Source organism: Suncus etruscus, chromosome 17 (assembly GCF_024139225.1).
Source record: "Suncus etruscus isolate mSunEtr1 chromosome 17, mSunEtr1.pri.cur, whole genome shotgun sequence".
Lineage (NCBI taxonomy): Eukaryota > Metazoa > Chordata > Mammalia > Eulipotyphla > Soricidae > Suncus > Suncus etruscus.
The window spans coordinates 9,906,305-9,933,363 of record NC_064864.1 but is presented as its reverse complement, the minus strand read 5'-3'; the positions used below and the strand labels follow the sequence as shown (position 1 = coordinate 9,933,363).

Here is a 27,059-nt window from a genome sequence, read left to right as displayed (position 1 = left end):
TTTAATTTCTATAATGATAGAACCATGGGGCACAATATTTAGACTTAGTGGTAGTGTGGGAAAGAATTTAGACTGAAGGCCCCCTACTCATCCCTTCCTTCCTGATATCCACCCTTCAAAAACCTCTCGAAATTCATTTCTTATCTTCTATCCAGAAATAATAATGGTGTCTACGAAATGAAATTTTGTGAAGATAAAATAAAACAATCCCATGAAAATGCATGAAGAAGATACGTATCTATGTTGATATTTACTTCAAAGTCCTTAAAATAGACTTTTTAAACCTTATCACTATTTAGAGAGAGATGTCTTCTGGGAAAAAGTTTTGAGGAGGGATCCATGCATTACATGATATTTAATAGCATCCCTCTCTACTATAAGCTACTAGTGGCACTCAACCTCCTGGTGTGATAACAAACATGTCTTTAGATACTGTCAAACTTTAAAAGGTGCAGATGAGTCAGTGCTCTAGAAAGACCACTGTGTTGTCGAAACCAACTTAAAACAAAAGGCGAAGAACCACTTTTCACAGCAGTAACCATTTTTAATTTAAAGCAACAAGTAATATATATTGAAAATAAAAGTCTTTAGAAACATGCATACAGATCCATCATGAATACAATTTGTAAAAGATCACTGGAATGAAGAATGATAGAATGGTGACTCCATCTTCATGACTTCCAAGACAGTCTAGGGATCTGTTGCCAGACAACATGAAACATACAGTCTTACATAGTAGCTACACCATGCATTTCTTTAGCCCAGAAACCCAATCAAACTGCAGCTGTAGCATGAAGGTGACATTCTATGGCACTTCCGGAAGGGTACTGTGTCCTAGGAAGTGTTCCAAAACCTCACATGTTGCTTTACACACTTGGAGATGCTCTGACCTTGTTCTACACTTTTACTTAGCATTTTTGAGATGGGTATCACAGGCATCTATGTATTTAATAAGCCCCCCAAATTGGGACTGTGTAGCCAAGTGAACAGTGTCTTGAAGGTAAGAAAGAAGGCCAGATCCTCCTTGACGTTTGCCACCTCAAATCCAACATCAAAAAGAGATATGGATCACTGAAAATTCTTTAATGGAATAATTAAACTGTAAAAAATTTAATGGAATAATTTAGCTGTGAATAATTAGACTGTGAATGCACTACATCTGTGTTCTCTAATACTGAGATCAGCAATAAGGCTCTTACCCAAATAAAAAGCTCAATTTGAAAAAAATCAAGATTTTAGAATCAAAGATCTCATAGTTACTACTGCAAAAGTATTAAGCCAATATTATCTTGTTACTTCAGATGGCCTCTTTTGATTAAAAACACCTTATCAGTTCTCATGGGCAAACAAAACAGAAATTATGTCAAATCTTATGGAATGCCCAACAGACTTTGAACATTTTTTACAAACGATATTCAGTAGAAAATACAATATTCATTAAATTTTTCATTTAGTATGAGAACCCATGTCTGCAAATGACAGAGAAACATTTGCTTTGCCTATAAGAGATTATTGGTTTGATTAGAGGCGTACTGTATTTTGTTTGTTTGTTTTTGTTTTGGGACCATACATTGTATTGCTCACGAATTACAACTGGCTCTGTACTTTGGGATCACTTCTGGCAGTGCTGAGAGGAGTATATAGAATGTTGGGGACTGAATCCAAGTTGGCCATGTGCAAGGCAAATGCCCTGTAGGCTCCATTTCTCTAATTAGGAAGAAGCTAAGCTTAAATATGATATATATTTCTACCTTATATTATGCAAGTTGCCTCCTACATCTGTCTGGGTTGCGTAGAACTGATCATATCATGGATGTGAAACTTTTACTGCTAAAACAGAGATAGTCCTGGAAAAACCTGGAAACTAGATTACTCTGAATTGTCTCATGCTTCCCTATAACTAGTTTCTCTTCTTCATATTTTTCTAATTGTCTTTGCGTCTCGTAAATCGTCCTTGTTCATGCCCCAGCCCATCCATCCCAAGCCTGTTACAGTCTCTTGAGCATCTTTCTCTTGATGAAATAATAGCAATGAAGCACTGTTTACAATAGCCAGCCTCCGAAAACAACCAAGATGCCCTTCAACAGATGAATGGCTAAAGAAACTGTGGTACATATACACAATGGAATATTATGCAGCCGTCAGAAGAAATGATGTCATGAAATTTTCCTATACATGGATGTGCATGGAATCTATTATGCTGAGTGAAATAAGTCAGAGGGAGAAAGATAGACACAGAATAATATCACTCATCAATGGATTTTAAGAAAAATAAAGACATTTTTGTAATAATTCTCAGAGACAATAGAGATGAGGGCTGGAGGTCCCGCTTATGATATGAAGCTCACCACAAAGAGGGATGAGTGCTGTTAGAGAAATAACTACACTGATAACTAACATAATAATGTGAATGAATGAGGGAAGTAGAAAGCCTGTCTCAAATTTAGGTGGGGAGGGGGTTGGGAGGTGGGAGATTTGAGGCATTGGTGATAGGAATGTTGCACTGATGAAGAGAGGGATTCTTTATATGACTGAAACCCAACTACAATCATATTTGTAATCAAAGTGTTTAAATAAAGATATGAAAAAAAGAAATAATAACAATGAGGCATTGGTCACTGATCCTGAGTTACAAATCCCTTCTTTGTTTGTTTATTGTCCTTTTTGTTTTTCAATAAAATCCTGGACTTCAGGACTTACATCTCATTCCAGAGGTGAGACCTGAGGATTTAATATTTAAGATGCTTTCCAGTAACTAATATCTGCAGGAAGACTCGGGAAAACTTCCTAAAACTTTGTAAAACTCTGTAATGCTTTCAAGTAAAATTATAATTAGACATCTAGAACAGGAGAGCATTCTAGGCAGATATTTATTGACTAGCTGGGACTAATCCTTACAGCCTAGAAACCAAGGCAAAACCAATGCTTTTTATCTCAAGATATAAATTCTATAATATTTTGCTTAGATAATAATTTCAGGTGCCCTTTAAAGGAGTTAAACAATACATGTCCTGATCAAATCTAAAGAAAATTTGAAAACTGCATAAGTGATATCAATTTGTATTTATGGATATTTGCTTTTAAAAGTTAAAAGGTAGCATTTTATATCTCCTTATTCCTAAAAGCCAACTGTTGGATTGCCCTTTAATAGGAATATTTTAACCTAGAAATTGTGAGGCTAAATTTATATCACACATTTGATACTAATGGACAAGTTATTAATTAATTACAAGTCAGGTTCTTAGGCTTTTTTTTAGAAAAACGGTGACAAGTTATTGTAATCTATTTTTAGTGTTACACTATGGCACTAGTTGGGTACAATTACACTCCTTTGAGAGATTTTTACCTACTCCCCAAAACTAGAGTTTTAAGGTGCTCAAAATTCACTCCAGAAACACATTGACAATCCTTAAGTTTGCTATTATGAACAGAAATGTTTTCTTTCTGAATGACACACAAATGAGAAATATATGATCTTTCTACAAGACAATGTCTGGGAAATCAATGAGACTAAGCCAAATATCCCAGCCGAATAAAGAGATTCTTAGTGGTGAGGTTCCAGATTGTGCAAAAGAAAAAATTATAGAGGAACAACTCCAATAAACTACTACAAGATCTGGCAAAAGGGATAGATCATCATCCTGTTCAATAACTTTAACTTAGCCATAAACTCTGTAAAGGTAAATAAAATCTTGCACCTCTAAGGATACCCAAGACATTCTTCAGAGAAGTGGATCAAACACACTTGAAATTCATTTGGAACAATAAAACACCCATGCTTATTGCTAAAGCAATCCCTGGGAGAAAGAAGATGGAAAGTATTGCTTTCTTAGTACAATTTTTTAAATTGTACTAAAAAGCAATAGTAATTAAAGCAATATGGTATTGGAATAAAGATAGACACTCAGATTAGTGGAACAGATCTGAGTATTCTGAGACTGACCCCCAGTCTTTGATAAAGACTTTGATAAAGGGGCAACAAATACAAGCTGGAGCAAGGAAAATCATTTCAACAAGTGATGATGGGAAAACTGGTCGTTTACATGCAAAAAAGTGGATTCAGACCTCTCTTTACCACCATGCATAAGTGTCAAATCAAAATGAATTAAAGATATTGATATCAGACTTGAAACTATAAGGTACATAGAGGAAAACATAGGCACAATACTTCATAACATTAAGACTATAAAGACATATTTAAGGAGAAGAAAACCAATGCCCAAGCAAGTTGAAGCTGAGGTAAATGGGACTATAGTAAGCTGAGATACTTCTGCATTCAAAGGAAAACAGTAACTAGGATACATTCCATAGACTACCTATGAAATGGTAGAAACTATTCACCAAATACCCATCTGATTAAGAGCTACATGTAAGATATATAAGGTACTGACAGAACTGAACAAGAAAAAAAAAATCTAATCCCTTCAAAAATGGGGAAAAGAAATGAACAGACAACTCCTCAAAGAATAAACACAGATAGCCAAAAGGCACATGAAAAAATGTTCCACATCACTAATCCTCAGGGAGATGCAAATCAAAACAACTATGAGGTATCATCTCACACCACATAGAATGGCATCACAAAGAACAAGAACAGCCAACGCTGGCATGTATGTGGGGAGAAAGGGGCTCTCACTCACTGCTGATGGGAATGCTGATGATCCAACCTTTTTGGAAAACAATATAAATATTCTTTATAAAACTGGGATTTGAACTTCCTTATGATCCAGCAATACCACTTCTAAGGATATACTCTAGGAACACAAAAACACAACGCAAAAAAAAAAAAAATGCTCCCTACACTTCTCTTTTCATTGCAGCACTATTTACAGTAGCCAAAACCTGAAGCTACCCAAAATTGTGACAACAGATGAATGGCTAATTAAACTGTGGTATATCTACATTATTGAATACTATACATACGGAATACTATGCAGCCATTAAAAATGAAGTCATGAATTTTGCTTATACATGGATGAACATGGAGAATATTATGCTGAGTAAAATGAGTCACAGGGAGAGGAATAAACATAGAATAATCTAACTCATTGTTGTGATATACAGAAAATAAAAGACAGTGTGGGTATGATATTCAGAAACAATAGAGATGAAAATCAGGAGGACCATTGCATTGTATGTAGTTTGCCACAAAGAAAAGAGAATGAAATTAGAGAAGTGTCTACTATGAAAAGAACATTCATTGGAACCCCATCATTTGCTATAGTACAAACCACAATGTCACAAAAGAAAAGTGAGGGGGAAAGGAAGGAGGGGGGGGGGAGGAGAAAGAGAGAGAATGAAGTGAAATGCCTGCCCCGGAGGCTGGGGGAGAGGGTGAGTAGGAGGAAAAAGGCCATCAGGGAGGGTGAGAGGGAAACTGTTGACATTGGTGGCAGGAAATGCACACTGATAAAGATTATTATACATTGTATGACTGTAACTCAATCATGAACAACTTTATCTGGGAGGGGGGAACTGTCTTATGAACAACTCTGTAACCATGGTGTTTAAATAAAAATATATTAAAAAGACTTTCTGTGCTCTTGCATGCTGTTTGTTTGCAGTGGATATAGTCTGGGATTAGTGGAGGAAGAAAAGAATTATTTAATCTCTTGACAATTGTTAAATACTTAATTGACTTGGCATTGGCTCCCTCCCAATTTTACTTGTATCTCCTCCAAACACATGGCCACCATTCGTTAGCTAGCTCACAAGGCAACAAGGATTGCCAATTGTCTACCTGCATCTATAGGGAAATAATTTACCAATACCAGCATGGTAGACAGTGAGTATTGGGGTATTGGTTTTCCTACTATAAATAGTATTTAATGCACTACCCTAAAGTATTTCATTTAATATCATATATTGACACACACATATAGAGTGTTCTTAGAATATCTCCTACATCATAGAAAATCCCCAACCACAGTCGTTGCTACTCTGAGCAGCTCTCAACAGCCACTATTGTTAGCATATATTCAAACACTAGAGAGAACTGTTTTGCCTGCTGGGAACATGTAGGTCTGTTTTAAATACAGAACTTAAAACACTTAATGTGTTAAGTGTACTATTATTGATGGTACTGCAATACTTTTGTAAATGTCTTCCCCCATTTCCTTCATATAAAAGATATTTTATGAAGCAGTTCACTTCTTTAGAAACAAGTCTACAAACATCCGATTCACTTGTGTCAGAAAAGATTTCTTTTTTTTCTTATTTCTACGTACATCAGTCCTTCTTTATTAACTGAGTTCTCCCTAGAACACTAGTTTGCCTTCTGCTTGCCAACTAACTTACTATCCCTGGGATTCAAACTAGAGACGCTGGAAAAGACTTTGGAGACATTTCTACACAGAAATTAATGCCAACTACGTAAGAAGACAGACATGTGAAATCACCATGAGCTGAATCACTTAGCTGCTTTCCCTTTGCTAATGGGGCATCTCACCAGCCTCAGTATCTCAAAAATATCATGTTGGGAGACAAACAGCAAGAGATGATCTGGGTCCAGTGGTACAAAAATGCACCTAATCCTTGTCACACACTGGAAAGGAGAGAGGGAAATGAAAACTAATAGTTGTGATGGGCACTTTTCATCTGGCACAAATCAGCTCCAGCTAGAAGGAAGATTCAACGGTATCTATCCCACATCCGAATTACTTTCCTCCTATTTCAAATCTCTTAGCAAAACTGGTAAAACTCAAATATCTCTTCAGCTTTCCTCCAGCACCCTGGCCCACAAGCAGCTAGGTTTCAGATGGAGCAACAAGCCGCTGAGCTCTGGTGTGGGGGTACCCCAGGACCCAACCCCTTAGCCCCCCATCTCCAGCAGACCCTCTTACCTGCAGCATCTGCTCCTTCAGCTGGCAAGCTCTGGGTGGGCGTTGGGATCTGTTCCTTGGCTGCATGTACCTGAGTAGCTTCTTCCTGGTGAGTTAAAAATGCAGGACACAGATCAGTTTCCAGGGCTTGGAGCTTCAGCAGAGAATTCTGCCAGCAAAAGCAGAACATGGGTCTAGCTCAGTCCGGGACTGTCTGATCCAGGCAGTCCTGCAGCCCCCCCACAACAAGGAAGCAAGCACCCTTCCTTCCTTCTCTGGTGCCTGGCAGAGACAAGAGAGGTAGCTGGTGGGCAGAACTGCTTTAGGGAGAGCTGCCTGGTGCCCCCTCAAATCAGATGCGCATTTTATCCTCAGGCAGCCTCAGCTTTGGTGTCATTTAGATCCTAACGTAAATGGGTTATGGGTGACACCAGGGACCCAGTGATTTCGTCAGCAAGACACGCAGCCCTGGGAGAACCAATCTGGGAAGGTAGATGCCTCCCGGGTGTTGGAGATTTTTACGCATCGCCATTGTTTCATTCACTGTGCTGACATCAGGAGCAGATGATGTGAGGCCCCTCCCAGGCTACCATTCATAAAAGCTCAGATCCCTTCACTGCAAAGTCTTTGCAGCAGACGCAGTGCACAGAGTTACTGCTGCAGAGGTGCCTGGCATCTCGGGAGGGGAGGGAAGACGCATTTCAGGGCTTCCTCTCCCCTCCCCTTCCCCAGGATGACAGATGAGCTCTGAATTTACTTACTTCTCTCGCATGGGATGGTTGCAATGGACTTTCATCAAGAAAAAAAAAATCGGAGGGAGAGAGGAAAGGACTTGGGTCACCTAGACTGACCCTCAGACTAGAGGCAGATTTTATCTTCTGCAGCTGCCAACCCAACCTGCCTTTCTCTCTGTTTTTTTTTTTTTTCTCCTCTGGCTCTTACTAAGAACAGAGTCATACAGACTAACACAAGCGTCCTACCCTCATTGCAGAGAGTCAGTGAGTTATTCCCTTGACCAGAGGCAGGTGAAAGTGAGTCAGCCAGTCACCCTGGTTAAACTGCTTCCCCCGCAGTAAGAACCTGAAGAACTGCAGTAGCTTTCCACCCATCCGTGGAATCCTTCAGGGAGGCCCCCGGAGTATGATTCCCTCATCTTGATCCTACACACAGACACCACTGTACACCCTGAAACACACACCATTCTTACTCATACCCTACTTACTGCCTACGTAGCCTGCTTCAATGAGTGCCTGGATAGCCCCCTACATCATATTCTAACACTGTTATCTATCTATCTATCTATCTATCTATCTATCTATCTATCTATCTATCTATCTATCTATCTATCTATCTATCTATCTATCTATCTATCCATCCATCCATCCATCCATCCATCCATCCATCCATCAATCTATCTATCTATCTATCTATCTATCTATCTATCTATCTATCCAATTAATAACACACTTCAACCCACGTTTTCACCTGCTCATATCCTCAGCATACTGTATGACCATTTCCTATACCACCATCTAGGCTCTAAACCCAAAGTAGCTCTCCCTCTAGACTCTCATTCCTGCCCTTCACGCACCCCTTTTATCCCTTAAATATCTTTCTAAGTATCCCCATACATGAAGATTAGATCCCTCCTGCTCAACTCCCACCTTCACACCCTACTGCACAGACAAATCCCCCAAGAACACCTACCCCGGAGCGCCCCAGTTCTCAACCACACCTGCCTACACAACCGGACTACAGCAGAGCATCAACCAACAGCAGAGATTTCAAAACGACTCTGCTTTAAATTAAACTTTGAATTGAAACACCATGAGATACAGTTACAAAGTCATTTGTGATTGAGAGTCATATTTACTGCCACCAATGTCCCCACTTTCCCTTCCACTCCTTCCCCTTACCCCCTTATCTCCCTCCCCTCTCCCCTTCCCTCCCCTCCCCTCTTCTCCTCTCCCCTCTCCTCTCCCCTCCCCTCCTCCTCTCCCTCTCCTCTCCCCTCCCCTTCCCCCCTCCTCTCCTCTCCCCTCTCCTCTCCCCTCCCCTCCTCCTCTCCTCTCCCCTCCCCTTCCCCCCTCCTCTCCTCTCCTTTCCCCTCCCCTCCCTCCTCCTCTCCTCTCCCCTCTCCTCTCCTCTCCCCTCCCCTTCCCCTCCTCTCCTCTCCCCTCCCCTGCTCTCTTCTCCTTTCCCCTCCCCTCCCCTTCCCCTCCCCTCCCTTCCCCTCCACTCTTCTCCTTTCCTCTCCCCTCCTCTCCCCTTCCCCTCTCCTCTCCCCTCCTCTCCCCTTCCCCTCTCCTCTCCCCTTCCCCTCTCCTCTCCCTTCCTCTCCCCTTCCCCTCCTCTCCCCTTCCCCTCCCCATCCCTTCCCTTCCCCTCCCCCCCATCCCTTCCCTTCCTCTCCCCTCCCTTCCCCTCCCCTCCCCTCCCTCCCCTCTCCTCCCCTCCCCTCCCCTCCCCTCTCCTCTCCTCCCCTCTCCTCCTCTCACCACTCCTCTCCTCTCCTCTCTCTCCCTCTCTCAGAAACCTCAGACTTCAGGTTGAGAGAGGTTCTCCCTCTCCCTCCCTCCCTCCCTTCTTCCCTCCCTCCCTCCTTCCTTCCTTTCCTCTCCTTTTTTTTTCTTTATAGATACTGTGATTTTCAATGATGTTACTGAAGGGGCATCATACACACCAGTTTACCTCCTTTCAACACCCAATTCTTGTCCAGATTGATCTTTTTTCTTTTGCTTTTTGGGCCACACCCAATGACATTCAAGGGTTACTCCCGGTTATGCAAAATTGTTCCTGGCTTGGGGGACCATATGAGATGCCGAGGGATCGAACTGTAATCTGTCCTAGGTTAGCTCATGCAAAGCCAATGCCCTACCACTTGTGCCACTTCTCAGGCTAGAGTGATAATTTCTAACTATCATCGTCATAGTGGTCCCTTCTTTGCCCTAACTTCACTCTCCTGCTCTTTGTGGTAAGTTTCATACAAGGGACCAGTCCTCCTTGTCCTCATCTCTATTTTCTTTGTGTAATATTATTTTGTTTTGTTTTGTTTTGTGTTTTTTGGGGAGGTCACACCCAGCAGTGCTCAGGGGTTACTCCTAGCTATATGCTCAGAAATCGCTCCTGGCAGGCTAGGGGGACCCTATGGGATGCCGGGATTCGAACCACCACCCTTCTGCATGCAAAGTAAACGCCCTACCTCCATGCTACCTCTCTAGCCCCAGTGTGTACTATTATTATCAAACAATTTTTAATCAATGCAATCATTATATGTATATCCCTATCCTTTTTAGTTATTTTACTCAGTCAACATAATACTCTCCATACCCACACATGTATAAGCAAATTCCATGATTTCATTTTTCCTAACAGCTACATAATATTCCATTGTTTAGATATACCACAATTTATTTAGCCACTCATTTGTTCTAGGACACTTGGGGTTGTTTCCAGATTCTGGTTATTGTAAATAGTGCTGCAATGAACATAAGAATGCAGATTTCTGCATTGTGTCAGAACTACTTACTGAGAAGCATTTTTAATTTCTTGACTTTCACCCATTTTGAAAATGGTAAACCTCAATAAGTCCTGGATACTCTTGTGTAAGTTCTAAAGGACAGATCAGGTACAATCTTATTCTGTGCTCAAGGGCTAATGCCTGAAAGTACCCAGCTCAGATAAAGTATCTGCCTAGATCAGCTCATTTTTTTCTTACAGTTTCTTTAACTTTATTGTCATGTTTCTCTAGCAGCTGAGATGAAAGCAAGAGCCTGATGTTTCTGAAAAGAGGAACAGGAAAACAACCAAGGGCACCAAATTTTCATCTAGAAGTCAAAAAGTTAAAAATCAAGCTTTAGGCACATTCTACAATCATCCATTGGAAATCACTGTGATCTCTGAAAGAAAAGGAATAAATCTATTTAAAAATTTGAAATATGAAATAATACTACAAAAATGTAGAGTGATACAGCCACTATAGAAAACAATATGGAAATATCACAGAAGCTTAAAAATAGAATTAATACCTGATGCCCTGAGTATAAACAGCAAGGAAACTGAAAACCAAGAATTAGATATTTGTGTATTTACAGAAACCTTATTAAAAAAAGAAGAGTGAGGGGGCAGAGAGATAGCACAGTGGTGTTTGCCTTGCAAGCAGGTGATCCAGGACCTAAGGTGGGTTGGTTCGAATCCCAGTGTCCCAGATGGTTCCCTGTACCTGCCAGGAGCTATTTCTGAGCAGATAGCCAGGAGGAATTCCTGAGCACCGCCGGTGTGGTCCCCCAAAAAACAAAAAAAAAAAAAAAAAAAAAGAAGAGTGAGTTAAATGCTGACTTATGTCTTCCCAAAATCTGTATACTGGAGCCCTTCAATGTGACTGCATTTTGAGATAAGACATTCGAGAGGAAATTAATATAAAATGAAGTCAGAGGAGTTAGAGCAATCATACAGAAGGAAGAGCACTTGGGTTGCATGTAGCCAACCCACATTCAATCCCAGGCACCACATATTATCTTTCAAGTTCAGCCATGAGTAATTTCTGAGAGCTGTTGGATATCCAAAAACCACTCCCCACATCCCAACCCACACTACTGATTTATGTCCTCAAGTCTACCCTATCCCCAACCCTCCTTATTCCCTCCTGGTTACTGCAGTATCTTTCAATGGCAGTCCTGTGTTGGTGTACCTAGCTGAGACCCTGGATTTGGTGTAGATACCTAAGACCCACCCATTTCTGGAAGGGGTCTTGGGAACCGGATATTAGGTGTGACCTTACCTGCAAGACCCGGCTCCTTCCTGGGAGGGGTCTTGGAAGAGGTAGATAAACCCTGGAGCCAGGGGATTAGGTTCTCTGCCCCTTTCTGCGCTGCTGGGCGCTCTGGCTTTTGGGCCTCTGTGTTCTGGTCTTTGACCAGCATGGAGCCCAAAGGGAAGATGGCTGAAAGGAGTTTAAGATGCAGGGCCAAGAATAACTAGTGCTTGAAAGGTTATGAGTAGGCCACACACCTGTGGTGGTTAGGGCATGAATAAAGCTGATGGTTCCTAATGCCTGCCTGTGAGTGAGTGATTACGCCATTCACCTGGGCCTGGGACCCGCCGGCTGGATGGGGGATGAAGCCACGTGGCTGGGGCCTAAGCACAAAGGCCTCCATCCATTGCCATCCAGCTCAATCGTTAATTATTTGATTCAACAGTCCTGCTTTAGTATTAGCTGATTAGTAAAATAGAAACAACCCGTGTCTATTGATAACTAGAAAGTGTGACTGGCACAATGGAATATTATTTAGCTTTCAAAAGAAGACAATTCACACATACCACCTCCACCTGGAAAATACTGAAACATTATTGAGTGAAATAAGCTTGTCACAAGAGAAAAATCAACTAGAGAAGTAAAACTTCTGGGCACAATATTTCTAACTGAGTGTAGGTACTTTTAGGGCACAAAAAGAGAAGAAAAATAAATTAGTGTTTAGTGGTTAAGAGTTTCATTGAGGAGATGAACGACTCTCTAGTGACAGATGGTGGAGTTCACGCATGAAAACTTTGACACTTAACTTAAAGATAACTGCAGTCACAATTTTATCATTATATAGAATTTGTCACAAGTAAAGAAATGCAAAGTTAAGAAATCACTTCCTACATTTAAAATGAGGCCATGAGTCAGCTAGTTCTCACAAATTCCATGTGTCCTTGTACATTCTGTAGATTTGCAAAGGGTACAAAACTCAGGAAGAACTAGCAGGCGTCTCAGCTCGGCTATACATCAAGCTTTAGGCAAACAGCCTGGTTATTCTAAGTCAATTTCCTCTTTTTTATTTTATTTTATTTTGCAAACAGAGCGCACCTTGAGTCACAAACTTAATCTTTTCTCTAAATGAAAAAAAAATGCTGAACATTCTCACGATGAGTGCAGCCTGACTGCAATTCTCATTTCCTCTTTATTTGCCATTAGAAAAATAACACGCCCACTGATTGTTGGGGACACTGAGATGTCCCTTAAAGTATTGCTAATCATTCATGGAAAGGTGAAGTGACTCAAGAACCAATTCAAAAGTTTCTAAGAAATGACTCGGCTCATACCACTTCTCTGTCTGACCCTTTAAAATGTCCTTTTATCCTTACCCCAGTAGAACACAGCTTGAGATGACCCCTTCATTGTAGACTGGATTATAATCAAATAAGCAACTGGTTGATTAAATTATAGATTGGTTATTTCTTTGATGAAAGCAATAATAATAACAATGACAGTATTGCCTGCTTTATAGAACTGTGTTTTTTTTTTCTAAATTAGTATCTTTAAGCACCATGATTACAAACATGTAGTTGGGATTCAGTTATAAAAAAAGAACACCCCCCTTGACCAATGCAACCTTTCTACCACCAATGCTCCCCCACCCTATCTCCCTCCTCTCCCAATCCCTGTCTGTATTTAAGATAGGCAATCTACTTCTCTCACTTATTAACATTGCCATGATAGTTGTTGGTGTAGTTATTTCTCTAACTGCACTCACCCACTCTCTGGGCATTATTACAATAGTGTTTTTATCTTTCTTAAAACCCATAGATGAGTGAGACTATTCTGTCTATGTCTCTCCTTTTGACTTATTTCACTCAGCATAATAGATTCCATGTACATTTATGTATAGGAAAATTTCATGACTTCATCTCTCCTGATGGCTGCATAATATTCCATTGTGTATATGTTTCTTTAGCCACTCATCTGTTGTCAGGCATCTGGGTTGTTTCCAGATTCTGGCTATTGTAAATAGCACTGCAATGGATATAAGGGTGCAGAACGCATTTTTGTATTGTGTTTTGTGTTCCTAGGGTATATTCCTAGGAGTGGTAAGCTGAATAATACAGAACTGCTTTAAGAATTTCTGTTTGTTTGTTTGTTTGGGGGCCAAACCTGGTCATGCTCAGGGCTTACTCCTGCCTTTGCATGCAGAAATTAATCTTGGTGGTGCTCAGGGGACCAAATGGGATGCTGGGGATTGAGCCCAGGTCAGCCATATGTAAATAAACTTTATACCCACTGTACTATATCTCCAGCAACCCCTGCTTTATAAAAAGAAAGGCTCAGAAAACATTCTGTACAGCACACACAGTTGGCAAACATTCTAGGACCAGAAGCTGAGAGTTTTATAAACATCATCAAATTCCAGAGGTTGCTAGGAAGAGCTCTGTCCTGTGGGAGACAAAATTCTACACCAAGTCAATTGAATTTTGTCTCATCACATTACCTCTAAGGATCTGACTCTGCTTCTAAATGACTTCTAAGTTTCCTCCCAGCTGGCACAGAATCTGGCCCAATGTTTTTGGAACTGAAAGTGTTCATGCCACACAACACAAAATCATTTCACTGAGTAAGAGTACACTGGTTCTCATTCACAGGCTTCTGGTCTCTAACCAAGAATGAAGCATAATGTTGAGGCCCAATGATGGCTAAAAGTAGGCATGGGGTTGTTCTCATTCATCTCATCCTCTCTAGAGACAAACAGACAGACAGACAGACAGACAGGCACACACATACACACATACGCACGCACACACACAAATACACCTTCCTCTCACTGGTAATAACACTAAAGTTGAAACAAGATGAGTGACATTTCATCTGTATAGCTGGCTTTTACCCTTTGGAGATGCTGCATAGGTATTAGCTGAAAGGAATGAACAAAAAAAATGGCAAAAGATCTAAAGAGATCATTTCCATCCGAGAAACAAGAATATTTTCAATAGTAAGGAACACAAGTTGCTCTAAATGAAATAGCATAAAGCAGAATGGAAGAATCTATGTTGACCATCTGTTGCCGATCTTATCCCTTCTTGCCCAAACCAACATATATCAAGAGGACAACTTGCTCTACCTCAGTGCAGGACACCTGGAAATGCTCCTGAATAGTGGGTGTGGACTAGATACAGTATAAGATGGACTCCTAAAGGAATATCTCTTCTGGTGAATATGAAGCAGAATGAAGCAGACAAGTGGGGCACTTTACCTATGCACACCCGCCACTGTCTTACACACATCTGCCCAATGGTTACCCATTGGAAGACATCCAAATTATCCAACAAGGCTAAGCCCTATACAGTCACCCCCAAAGAACCACAGATAGTTCCCCCACCCGTCGAGAATTAAATTTACATTCTCTGTGTTTAGGTTCTAGCAGCTATCAAATTAAAGAGCTGCTAGTGTGTGAGATTGACTTCAGGTCCCTACTTGTGGGGCTTCTAGTCTAATGGGGAGACACATCATAAAGCAAACAAATAAAACTAGGCTGATAGTTGTTACTGTCAGAAAAAAGAGAGAGTTCTGGAGATGAAATACACAGCTATTCCATCTCTTCTCCTATCATGTCTTTGTGAGCTTTAATGCAGGAAAGGGGCAGGAAGTTCCTGTCATCTATTCTTTCTAGGACTTTCACTCCTTTTTCTCAGAACCAGACTGTGAGCAATTTTCCCTGAATGAATTCTAGAATGAGTAGAAAAATTGGTAAGACTAGTGTGTGCTTCCAGGAAGACCAACTACCTCCCTCTGTTCTAGCTCAAATCTACCAAAAAAAGATGCCAGAGTCATAAAATCAAGATGATGTCATATCCAAAAAGCGAATTTTTCTCTTTTACACAATGGAAAATATATTGCTTGTTTTAGAAACATTCTACTCATTTTCTCTCCTCTACAATTACCAGGTCCCATTTTAGTTGGGCTGGAATAGAGAACACCCACATAGGCTGAAGGGGTAAATGCTATTTGGGTTGCTTTTGTCTGTAGTTCGTTTACTGGTTGCAGAGCTTACATTTAAATTCTGTGAAGAGGCTGAGTGGTCCACAAATGACAGATTTTTTTTCTATGGTAATTTGAAGCAAAACAAGTTAGAAATTTGTTCAAAACTGGGGATATAACTAAGTCCCCAAACATTACCATTTAACATCTTTTTTCTCCCTTGAATTTTGCTGTTTTCCGTTTATAAATAAATGTCCTGTTCCTCCACATTTTAACAGGCACTCCTTCCTGTTTCCATTTGTTCTCAGACCCCAGGCAACTCCTCAAAACCCAAGTCAACAATTGTTGCTTTAGGAGTCAAATTTTCACCAAATTCATGAATCAGTACTGATTGCCTAGATATCCACCACCGTTTCTGTAATCCTCTTGATTATTCCCTTCCCAACCATTCCCTATATATATTTATTTCTACTGGTTCATTATTCTTTACAGTTCAGAGTTGTAATTGTGCCTCCATTGTTCAATATATTAGTATAAGTAGAATAGGAACCAATTAATACAATATCGCTATACACCAGTTTTATTTTCTTCAGCAATGTTTAGGAGGCCTTTCTGAATACCCAATTTCAAACTTCCTAGCTATTCTGGTTTATTGTTTTATATATTTAGAGTCACTGGGCCATAACACAACTCTTCTTCATTACCCAATGAATGAACATAATGTAAAATAAAATATTTGGTTCAAGGGGCCCTCTATGGTACTATTCTGATGCCATCAGCACTTGTGTGTAAATAAGGACAATCTTACCCAGTGAACACATATCGTTAAAGATGACAGATCACAGTGGAAAGCATTAGCTATTTCCCCTTATAAATATCTTATTAGGAAATAGAAAAACTCAGCCTTTTCTTGCTTCATAATCTGAGTTTTATAGCCCAGAAACCCAATCGTTTTTTTAAAAGGGCTGTTACAGTAGCAATGAGTCCAAAATTTTACATATTGTATTATTGTGTGTCTTTATGTCAGCTATGCATATATTTATGAAACATATTTGCTTATTTAAAATGTTAACTTAGACTGATAAAAAGGGCTGAATAATTGATTTATAAGACATTTATTTTCTAGAATGCTGGCTCCACAAGAAAATACCCTCTTGATAGGGGCCTGTAGCTACTCATTTTGGGGTGGGGTTGATTTTGGATTACACCCGGCGATGCTCAAAGGTTGCTCCTAGCTCTGCACTCATGAATCACTACTGGTGGACTTGGGGGACCATTTGAGATGCCAGGGATCAAACCCAAGTTGGCCATATGCAAAGCAAGTGTTCTACCCACTGTGCTATCTCACTCTTGTTCATTTTAGCCAGATAACTTAAAGGTAGTAATATCTACTCGGTAGAAAACATTCTAAATATAACTTTCAAGACTCCTGTATACTTGTTATTCAATCAGATACTAATCCAGATTTTGAAAATATAATTAAAGTTCTTACTCAGCTGACCAATGATACTGTCTTCTAAAAGCAGAGTGTTTCTTTCAAACTGGTAGTTAGAGATGAAGTCAGTGAAATTTGAAGCACAGAAGGGTTTTGTATGTTGTTTCTAGCTCAAAGATGAAGGGAAAGGGCCACAGGAAGGAGAATTCCATCTGTCTCTAGAAGCTGACAGCCGTCTCTAGCTGACAACTAGCAAGGAAAAAAAAGCTCTCACGACTATAAAGGTAAGGAAACAGAGTTAGGTCAGAATCTGAAAAAGCTGAAATGTAGACTCTTTTTCTGAACCTCTAGATAAGGAATCTATTATGGACACTGCTTTGATGCCAATTTTGTGAGTTTTGAACAAAGAATCCAAATGAATACACCCAGAATTAGAATAAGATGATGACTTCATAAATAAGTATTTGAAGTTATTAAGCTTTTTGGTCCTTTGCTATATCAAAACACACACACATCCATGTACACCTTTGCAATTACTAGCTTAAATAGAGAGGGGTAAATTTTGTTTGTTTGTTTGTTTGTTTGTTTGTTTGGGGGGTCACACATGTTGGTGTTCAGAATTTATTCCTGACACTGAGCTCAGAAATTTCTCCTAGCAGGGCTCAGGAACCATATAGGATATTGGTGATCACATCTGTATGGGAGCAAGGCAGTGAAGTTTCCTGGGTGTCTTAACTATCCAGCCCAAGAAAGGTAACTTTATAAAGATAAAGTCAATATAAAAAGCAGAATCAAAAGATGGAAGGAAATGCAAGTTTTTAATCCCCAGATCTAATTATGCATAGATAACCTCAGCTTTCATCTATGCATTAATATAACCCCGTTTTGTTTTCTTTTGTTTGTCAATGTTATAACTAAATTTTAAGAATGTTTTTATTTTCAATTAATGTTTTTAAGGCACCATGAGTTACGAAATTATTTACAGTTGAGTTTCAAAAGTACAATGTTTCAAGACCAATCTTACCATCAGTGTCAGCTTTCCTTTAACAATGACTCAATGTTCCCTCTTATCCCCACACCCCAGGCTGCCTTCTTTTTTTTATTTTAATAATTTTTATTTTGGCCGAAGTGGATTACAAATCTTTCACAGTAATATTTTAGGTACATAGTGATGTTGAATCAGGAACTCCATTATTTATTGCAGCAATCAGCACAATAGCCAAGATTTGGAACCAACTTCAATGCTCAACCACAGATGAGTGGATCATGAAGATGTGGCATTTATACACAATGGAATACTACACAGCAGTTATAAATGATACAAGCATGGATTTTGCAGCAACATAGATGGACCTACAGAATACTATTTTAAGTGAAGTAAGCCAGAAGATGAAGGATACATACAGAATGATAGCACTTTTCTGAGATTCATAGAATAATCACCATATATACATACAATAATCTAGGAACAAATACAACGGTCTAATAGGTTAGAAGCTCCAAGCACTGTAGTTAGTTGGCAGCATCTACTGGGGAGAAGTATTCAAAACAAGCAGAAGAGGAACAACACAAAGCCTTGACTATCCAATATTCCATAAAGAAACCAGCAACAATGGAAACAACAGTTTAGTAAACAGGTATGTAATCAGCCTTTTTCTACAAAGGCCATAAGAATGTCTTAGCGAGCTTATACACAGATACAGTTGGATTTGGTGCCAGAGACTTCCACAGCAGCGTTTCCTAACAATATGTTTTATTGCCTTAATTTTACTTGGTATAAAATAACCTCTCAGCTTTTCGATCCACAGTAATTCTTGGCTATGAAGGGTGGACACCCTAATTTGACACCTTGGTTGGTGCTCAGGCTTCCTTCTTACCAGGCACATTTTAAAGTTTGAATAAATGCCCCTTTTTGGTAAAGCAGGGTTGTATTAACTTAGAATTAGAGGGGAAAAGTGCATTTTCCTTAAGTAAAATAAAATAAAATCCTGAGAAAATCTGAACTAAGTGCCAACCCTAAAGATATTTTTCTATTGAAATGCAAAATCTAACTTATTCTGTAGGAAAAATAGCATTCAGCCAACTCATAGGTCTTGTGAGTTGATTTTCTCAGAACAGTTTTGAGTTTCTTGTTATTTAATCAAATCTTATAGTTGATTTTCTTAGAACAGTTTTGAGGGAGTAATACCTTTTGAACAAAACAACATATACCAAAACATGAATGATCCTAAAATGTAACCAAAAATGTAACCAAAAACTTGACAAGGAGCTCTACACAGAAATATAAATAAAGGCTCAACAGGAAATACCACAAATGTACATATTAATTGACTATTAGTAAATGAAGCTTCTAGTAATTTCTTCATAGACTTTATTTATGGGGGAGGAGAGAGTCACATCCAACAGTGCCAAGTTTACTGCTATCTCTGTGTGCAGAACATTTCTGTAGATATATGCTCAGGAGATCATATCTGGCCCCAAGTAATCCCTATATCTCTCTGCTTCTATCTTTAGAGTTTAAAGAGGAGGAAGATTTCTTTAATATTGAGATCAATTTTATGCTGTTCTTACTCAACAAACAAAAAGTATGTAAAGAATAACTAGATTTTTCTATTAATTCTAGGTAGAAAAATTATCTTTTTTCATTGACAACTAAATAAAAACAAATTTCCTCTTTATAGAAAAAGAACTGTGATTGGAAATTCAGGTCTAACTTCTTATCTATATTAGGTCATTATTGAACACTTATCACATGTTAGAAACTTACTGTATTTGTTTTTTTAAAACAAAGGTTCTTCTAGAAAATTTCAATAGTATTTATAAAGGCTTTATTCCTCCCCAGTAGAACCTTAGAATATAGCACAACAAAACTAAATATGATTTCACATTAAGAATCCTGAGTGAGGGGCTGGAGAGATAGCATGGATGTAGGGCATTTGCCTTCCATCCAGAAGGACTGTGGTTCAAAACCCGGCATCCCATATGGTCCCCCATGCCTGCCAGGGGCAATTTCTGAGCCCAGAGCCAGGAGTAACCACTGAGCACTGCTGGGTGTGACCCAAAAACCAAACAATAAAAATAAAAATAAAAATAAAATAAAGAATCCTGAGAGGCTGGAGAGACAGTACTGCAGATAGGGTATTTGCCTACACATGACCAATTAGGTTCCTTAATCCCCAGTATTCCTTCTGGTTCCCATAAGTACTACCAGGAGTAATTCCTGAGTGCAGGGCCAGGAATATTCCTGATCATCCCCTAGGTGTGGTCCAAAGCAAAAACCCAAAAACAAACAAAAACAAAAATAAAACAAAAACAAAAACAAAGAACAAAAAAAAAACAAAATTAAAACTTTTTGGACTTTAAGTTTACAAGTTGAATTGGAAAACAGAGATCAGATATGAAACAAATGAGTTTGTTTTAAAGAACTAACATACAATACAAAAACCCCTTCCTCACACCTATATTCATTGCAGCGCTATTTACAATAGCCAGACTTTGGAAACAACCAAGATTCCCTTCAACAGAGGAATGGCTAAAGAAATTGTGGTCCATATACACAATGGAATATTATGCAGTCGCCAGGAAAGATGAAGTCATAAAACTTTCCTATACGTGGATGTACATGGAATCTATTATGATGAGTGAAATAAGACAGAGGGAGAGAGATAGACATAGGATAGTCTCACTCATCTATGGTTTTTAAGAAAAATGAAAGACATTACTGTAATAAGGCCCAGAGACAATAGAGTTAAGGCTAGAAGGGCCGGAAGGACCGGCTCACAATTTGAAGCTTACCACAAAAAGTGGGGAATGCTGTTAGGGAAATAACTACACTAACAACTAGAATGACAATGTTAAAGAATGAAAGAAGTAGAATGTCAATCATGATACAGGAAGGGGTGGGGAAGGAGGGGGGTATAGGTTATGACTGAAATCCAACTACAAACATACTTGTAATCATGGTGCTTAAATAAATATTTATATATATATTTTGGGGGGGTTAAGAAAAATGAAAGACATTCTTGCAATAATAATTTTCAGACACAAAAGAGAAAAGAGCTGGAAGTTCCAGTTCACCTCAGGAAGCTCACCACAAAGAGTGATGAGTTTAGTTAGAGAAATAACTACATTTTGAACTGTCCTAATAATGAGAAGGTATGAGGGAAATGGAGAGCCTGTTTAGAGTACAGGCGGGGGTCGGGTGGGGAGGAGGGAGACTTGGGACATTGGTGATGGGAATGTTGCACTGGTGATGGGTGGTGTTCTTTACATGACTGAAACCCAAACACAATCATGTATGTAATCAAGGTGTTTAAATAAAAAAAAAGAAAAAAATATTTATATTTTAAAAAGGGGGAAGTGGTTCCTGAGTACTGCCAGGTACGGCCCCCAAAAGCTAAAATTAAAATATTTAATATCCTTCAAATATCTAGTACCCATTTAATTATCTCAAAATGTAAAGAATTGTATAGTTTTCACAATAGACCTAATAAGAATTTCTACTTGAAAAAAATAGTTTTGATTTTCTGTATCAAGGATTTCTTAGCATGTCTGGCTTCATGTTTGATGAGTCATTTGTATACACACAAATGCACATACAACATGTATATGTACTTCTGTAACTATTTGTATGGAAAAAATAAAGAACTAACAAAATGTCTGACAACTAAATATAGAGACAGTAAAAAGTTATTTAAAACTTAACACTTAGAACTGATCATGAGAGACAGAAATTGGTCTAAAATGGGCTACTGCGAGTATAATATCAAGTCCCAACCAACATCTCGGAGTCTCACAAACAATCTGTAAGAGAGTACACAAAGCTGGTTTACATAGTGATCTCAAAGAAGGCAAAATAAATGGACATTGGTTTGAATAATAATTATCTCTCTGGGGGGTACAATTCCCTGTAAAACTACAGGGAATTCCTAAGGGACATATGGGAGGCTGACAGTCTGTTTAATGATTTTAATTGACATGTACACAGCTTGTGAAAAATAATCCAGTAGAATAATAGTATGTGCATTTTTACATGAACCATCTATTTCTGTTTAAATAAACTGAACCCATCTTTCCCACCTTAGGTGTTCCATAGAGCAACTGCCTGAAGAAATATTGATAGGTGGTAAACTAAACTATTTAATGCTTTAAACAAATTTGAAGACATCGTGAGACCTTTAACATCATCCACAGAGTCTTGGAAATTGCCTATAAGCACAGCAATATATAATAAAACCAATCTTACCACAGACTAATTGACATAAACAAACAAGAGTTAACTTCCTCTTGTTTAAAGCTTTATTGAATGATCACAAAAATGTCCACACAAACAAAAAAGAATGTGCAAACTCCACACAGTGGATAGAACAAGGATCTATCATTTACTTTTTCCCCATATTGATGTTATAAAGAAATGACACTGAAAAAATAAAAGAGATGATTAGAATCAATTAATTATATCAATTCCCATCCTTCAGGATGTCTTCTTCAGCAGTGAGTTTCAATACATCACCTTTCCATGAAAGGCCTGGACCCCATTAATATTGAACCCTAATTCAAACTTAAGCTGTTTTCTGAATCCTTGACCCCCAAATTTGGTTACTATGAAACTGCGTAAAAGATTTTGCATTTGCACCTATCGCTCACCCCTTGATTAGAGCCAACCTGTCTTGAGCACACATTCGCTATGATCAAGCACAGTGGTATGCAAAAATGCACACCTAGAATAAATCACTCTCGCCCTTTCAGAAGTGCCTCTCTTCAGTACCCTGACACCTACGCAGCTCACTTGGTTCATAAAATCATCACCTTCTAATAAGTTTCCAATCCAAAAACCAAAATGTCTCCCAAATTCCAGAAAACCACCTCAAATTGACCTTTCGAAGTATCTTTCTTTTCCTAGTCACTTGTGTCCAAAAAATCGTGCTTGTTTGTAACTAGAATCATGCTTAGTCACAGTGGGCCAAACAGCTGTGTTCATGAATTCTGGCACTCACAACTTTACTCAACTCTCTTTTCACTTGAGTTAGCATGCATGTACAAGACTGTGCCATTTTAAAATGATTTCTGTATGTCTGCACACACATACAGATAATAAATAGTAGTTTGTGTTGTGGACATTAGCACAATAGCAATCGTGGTCGTGTTATTTTCACCCCTTGACTTAATGAGGCATCCAGATTCCCTGTGACTATTGTTTATGGCAAATTTCACAGTAATAATGAAAAGAAAATCTACCTAGATTCAGGCCAATACCTTTCTGGGATGAAGAATAGGACAAATACATAGTCAGGTTCCAGGCAGAGAAAAATGATGGCCATCAAGCAAATTACATAAATAATTACATAATTATATAAATAACACACTTATAATTTTCCTGAAACCTATCATTTCTCTGGCTGGAATCTGAGCATTATTATTCCTTTTAAAATCTACTTTGGTGGAAAATAACATTTGTTTTGAAAACACAGCTTCACTGTCTCAAAGCGGAGCAGAGGACCATATTTCAAATGTCAAATTGCATCTATCATGCTCCATGGATAAACAGTAGGCATGATTATCTTGAGACTGCAAAGCCATTTGAAAACATACAGAGGAGCAGAGAAAAAAATAAGGGGACATTTTACAAATATAACTGTGATGGCCGTGTTTAGACAACCCCAAAACCAGGCAGAAATGACTGTAGAACTTGGCAAGATCTGGTGGATATGAGGCAAAAGAATTGCATGATTAAATTAGTTCATATTCATATCACCACCACTGACTGCACCTACCTCACCGAAATCCTGCCGAGTTTCAAAAGCATCCTTGGGCCAACTGGCAGTCCTCTGGTCTATTCTACGAAACAAAACAAAAACATTATTTTTATTTAAAAAATGTTCCGGAAAGCATATTGAAACTGATGAAGACAATCCTTGTCTTAACTCTATTAAAAGCGCTCCGTGGTTTCTCAGTGCCTGCAAAATAAAATCCTTCTTCCAAACATTGCTGCGTTTTAACCTGGCTAGCCTTTCTCCTCCTAGCTCCTGTCACTCTCACTTATGCCTACTACATCTCAACCTTTCTGGGTCCTTTTTTCTTTTCTTTTCTTTTCTTTTCTTTTCTTTTCTTTTCTTTTCTTTTCTTTTCTTTTCTTTTCTTTTCTTTTCTTTTTTTCTTTCTTTTCTTTTCTTTCTTTCTTTCTTTCTTCTTTCTTTCTCTCTCGCCTCTCTTTCTCTCTTTCTCTCTCTTTCTCTCTTTCTCTTTTCTTTCTCTCTTCTTTCTCTCTTTCTCTTTCTCTCTTTCTCTCTTTCTCTCTTTCTCTCTTTCTTCTTTCTTTCTTTCTTTCTTCTTTCTTTCTTTCTTTCTTTCTTTCTTTCTTTCTTTTCTTTCTTTCTTTCTTTCTTTCTTTCTTTCTTTCTTTCTTTCTTTCTTTTTCTTTCTTTCATCTCTGTCTCTTTTTCTGTCTGTCTCTGACTCTCCCCACCCTTTTCTCTCCCCTGTCTCCCCCCTTCTCTTTTTTTCATTTTTCTTTCTACTTCTTTTTGCTTTTTTTTTGCTCAAGGGTTACTCCTGGCTCTGCATTCAGAAAAAATTTCTGGCAGTACTCAGGGTAACTAACATATGGGATGCCAGGGACTGAACCCAGGTTGACCATACACACAGCAAGCAGCCTACCTGCTGTACTATCTTTCAAGCCTCAACCTTCTATTTCTTGGCTAGAGTGTTGCCTCCTGAATTTGACTTTTAAATTTTCTGTCTTCAAATAAGCAGACTCTTCTCAGCTCCTCTGTCACCTCCCAGTCAGTCTTCAGTATAGGCCCCTCCTCCTCAATCTCTGTCATGCTGTTTGTAGATTTTTCTGTTTAATGTTCTCATTATCTGAATTTATTCTTGCTGATTTGCATTTCTAAATTAAGTGTAAGCCCACCAAAAAAGATTAGTAGTTATGCCCATTACACTGTTGAATCTTTAATTAGTATTTCAAAATGGAAAATTTTCCAAATTATTTTAAAACGATTTTCAACCATTTTTGAACCAATCAACTCTCTGAAGCTGTTTCAGAAAAATGAATCGGTTTATAGGAGAGCTTTTTTGACATTTCTTGACTAACACAACAAATATTTACAACTTAGGAAGCTAGGTTTTGCTTTAATATAATATCTAGTGGAAGAAAAGGGCTCTAAAGACAAATATATACAAACATTATTTCATTTTTAAATAGTTATTTATTTTTGGGAGGCTCTATGCAGCAATGATCAGGGAGTAATCCTGGCTCTGCATTCAGGAATTGATTCTGGCAATGCTCTGGAGAACCTTACAGGAATATTGGGGATCAAACCTGTGTTGTCTGTATGCAAAGCAAGTACTCTACCTACTGCACTATCTCTCCAAATCAGCGCTCAGATTTTTTAAAAATTTAAATCAATTTGAAACATCTATTTTAAAACACACACACTACTGGCAGAGATACTGATAGCTTGAAATAATGATTTGTCAAATGCTATGATCCAAAAACACTATTACACAATCAAGTTTTTCAGCAGCAGAATGCAATGCTATTATGTAATATAAATATACTAAATTATAACTATCCTCCTTATAAAAAGGCCCACTCTCTTAATAAATAATAGATTTTTTATTTAGTGTTAAGTTATTTATGAAAAGGTTTATTTGGGGACATAATTAGTTATTATCCGCTATCATTTTATTCCTGAAGAAAGCCTCTACATGAATGGCCAACAAGGTGAATGATTCTCAAAAGTCAGAATGCACATTTAGAAATTCCGCAAACCTTCCCTCTTCACACAATGCAATATAGGCATTCTGCACCTAGGCACCTAGGCACTGCCAACTATGAGAACAATTTGCTTGAGAATGGAGATAGTAAAACAAAATTGTCACCACGATACTATGTCTCTCAGAAATGAACCTCCCGAGTGTAATAGAGAGCTACAGGATACAACCAACTGTGAACTCAGAAGAAAGAACATGAGTGAGGTGCAACCATACTAACCCCTCAGTCTCCTGAGTATCAATAGAATTGGAGGATTCATCTCCCTACCAGAAAACCTCAAGGATGGGAGATATATACCTAGGCAGGATAGCTTAGGTCTTAGAATGCACATTTTTGCAAATGTACACTCAAGATAGAATAGATGAAAAATATCTGCTAGCTGCAAAGAGGAGTCTGGCAAGCAGAGAAAAACACTGTAGGAAATTGTCAATATATTACTCTACATCTTTAAGGATGCCTGCTGATAAGCTGTGCAAAGTGCCCAAATCTCTACTCTTTGACTATTCAATGTTGATATGGTTAGTAACTGTCTTAGAGTCTTTGTAAACCTAATGGCTCACCTACTGGGAACCAGGTGGCTGTATTGAATAAATGGTCCACCTGTGAGCTCAAGGATGGCTGCGCTAGTGACCTAAAGCTCAGATAGTCCAGGTGTGCTTGACTTATTTTCTGCAGTTAATCCCCACTAGACAGAGCTCAAAGGTGCCGATGCAAGTAGATGGTAATCATTTCAGTGCTTTGTCAAATACAGAACAGACTTCCCCAGAAAATGAGGGAAATTCTTGGAGGAGAATAATGAATTTGCCCAAATCCTCAAACATCAAAAACTCCAAAGAACTCAAAAAATTTTAGTAACTTTAAATTGATCTTCAAATCAGGGCTTCTCCAATGATAGTAGCACCAGGAAAACAGAAAGATGGTGTTTTCTTTAATTGGAAACTACTTGCTACTTTGCCATTTTTAACCAAAAATTTGGCCAGAGTATTATTGCCAGAAGATGGTAAGACAATGGCAGCAAGTGGCAAACATGAATGAAAATAGGAATAGAATAAGAGCTGGAGAGATTGTGCAATAGCTAAGGCACTTGCCTAGCATGATTCCAGTTTAATCCTGGAATTACATCACGTCTTGAGGACCCCTTGGTGCAGACCTGGAAACCTCATTGGAATCACCTGGACAATTTAAAAATATTGATGCCTGGGCTCCACCTTTCCTACCCTGAAGGGTTATGATTGTGGTCTGGCCCTCAGATGTGTTATTAAGACTCAGAAGACACTGGAGTTACAAAGCTGTTCA

The 27,059-nt window shown here is 38.7% G+C and overlaps 1 protein-coding gene across 2 annotated transcripts in view; it reads right to left on the bottom strand.

Moving 5' to 3' along the window:
• FAM13C (family with sequence similarity 13 member C) overlaps positions 1 to 27,059 on the bottom strand; it is a 135,021-nt gene that overhangs the window by 34,222 nt on the left and 73,740 nt on the right. For both annotated transcript variants that reach the window (XM_049790522.1, XM_049790523.1), the window contains exons 5-6: positions 23,761 to 23,824; positions 6,843 to 6,927 (exon numbers count right to left, since the gene is read on the bottom strand). In XM_049790522.1, the coding sequence (XP_049646479.1) occupies positions 6,843 to 6,927; positions 23,761 to 23,824 (149 nt within the window). The remainder of the gene's footprint in view (positions 1 to 6,842; positions 6,928 to 23,760; positions 23,825 to 27,059) is intronic.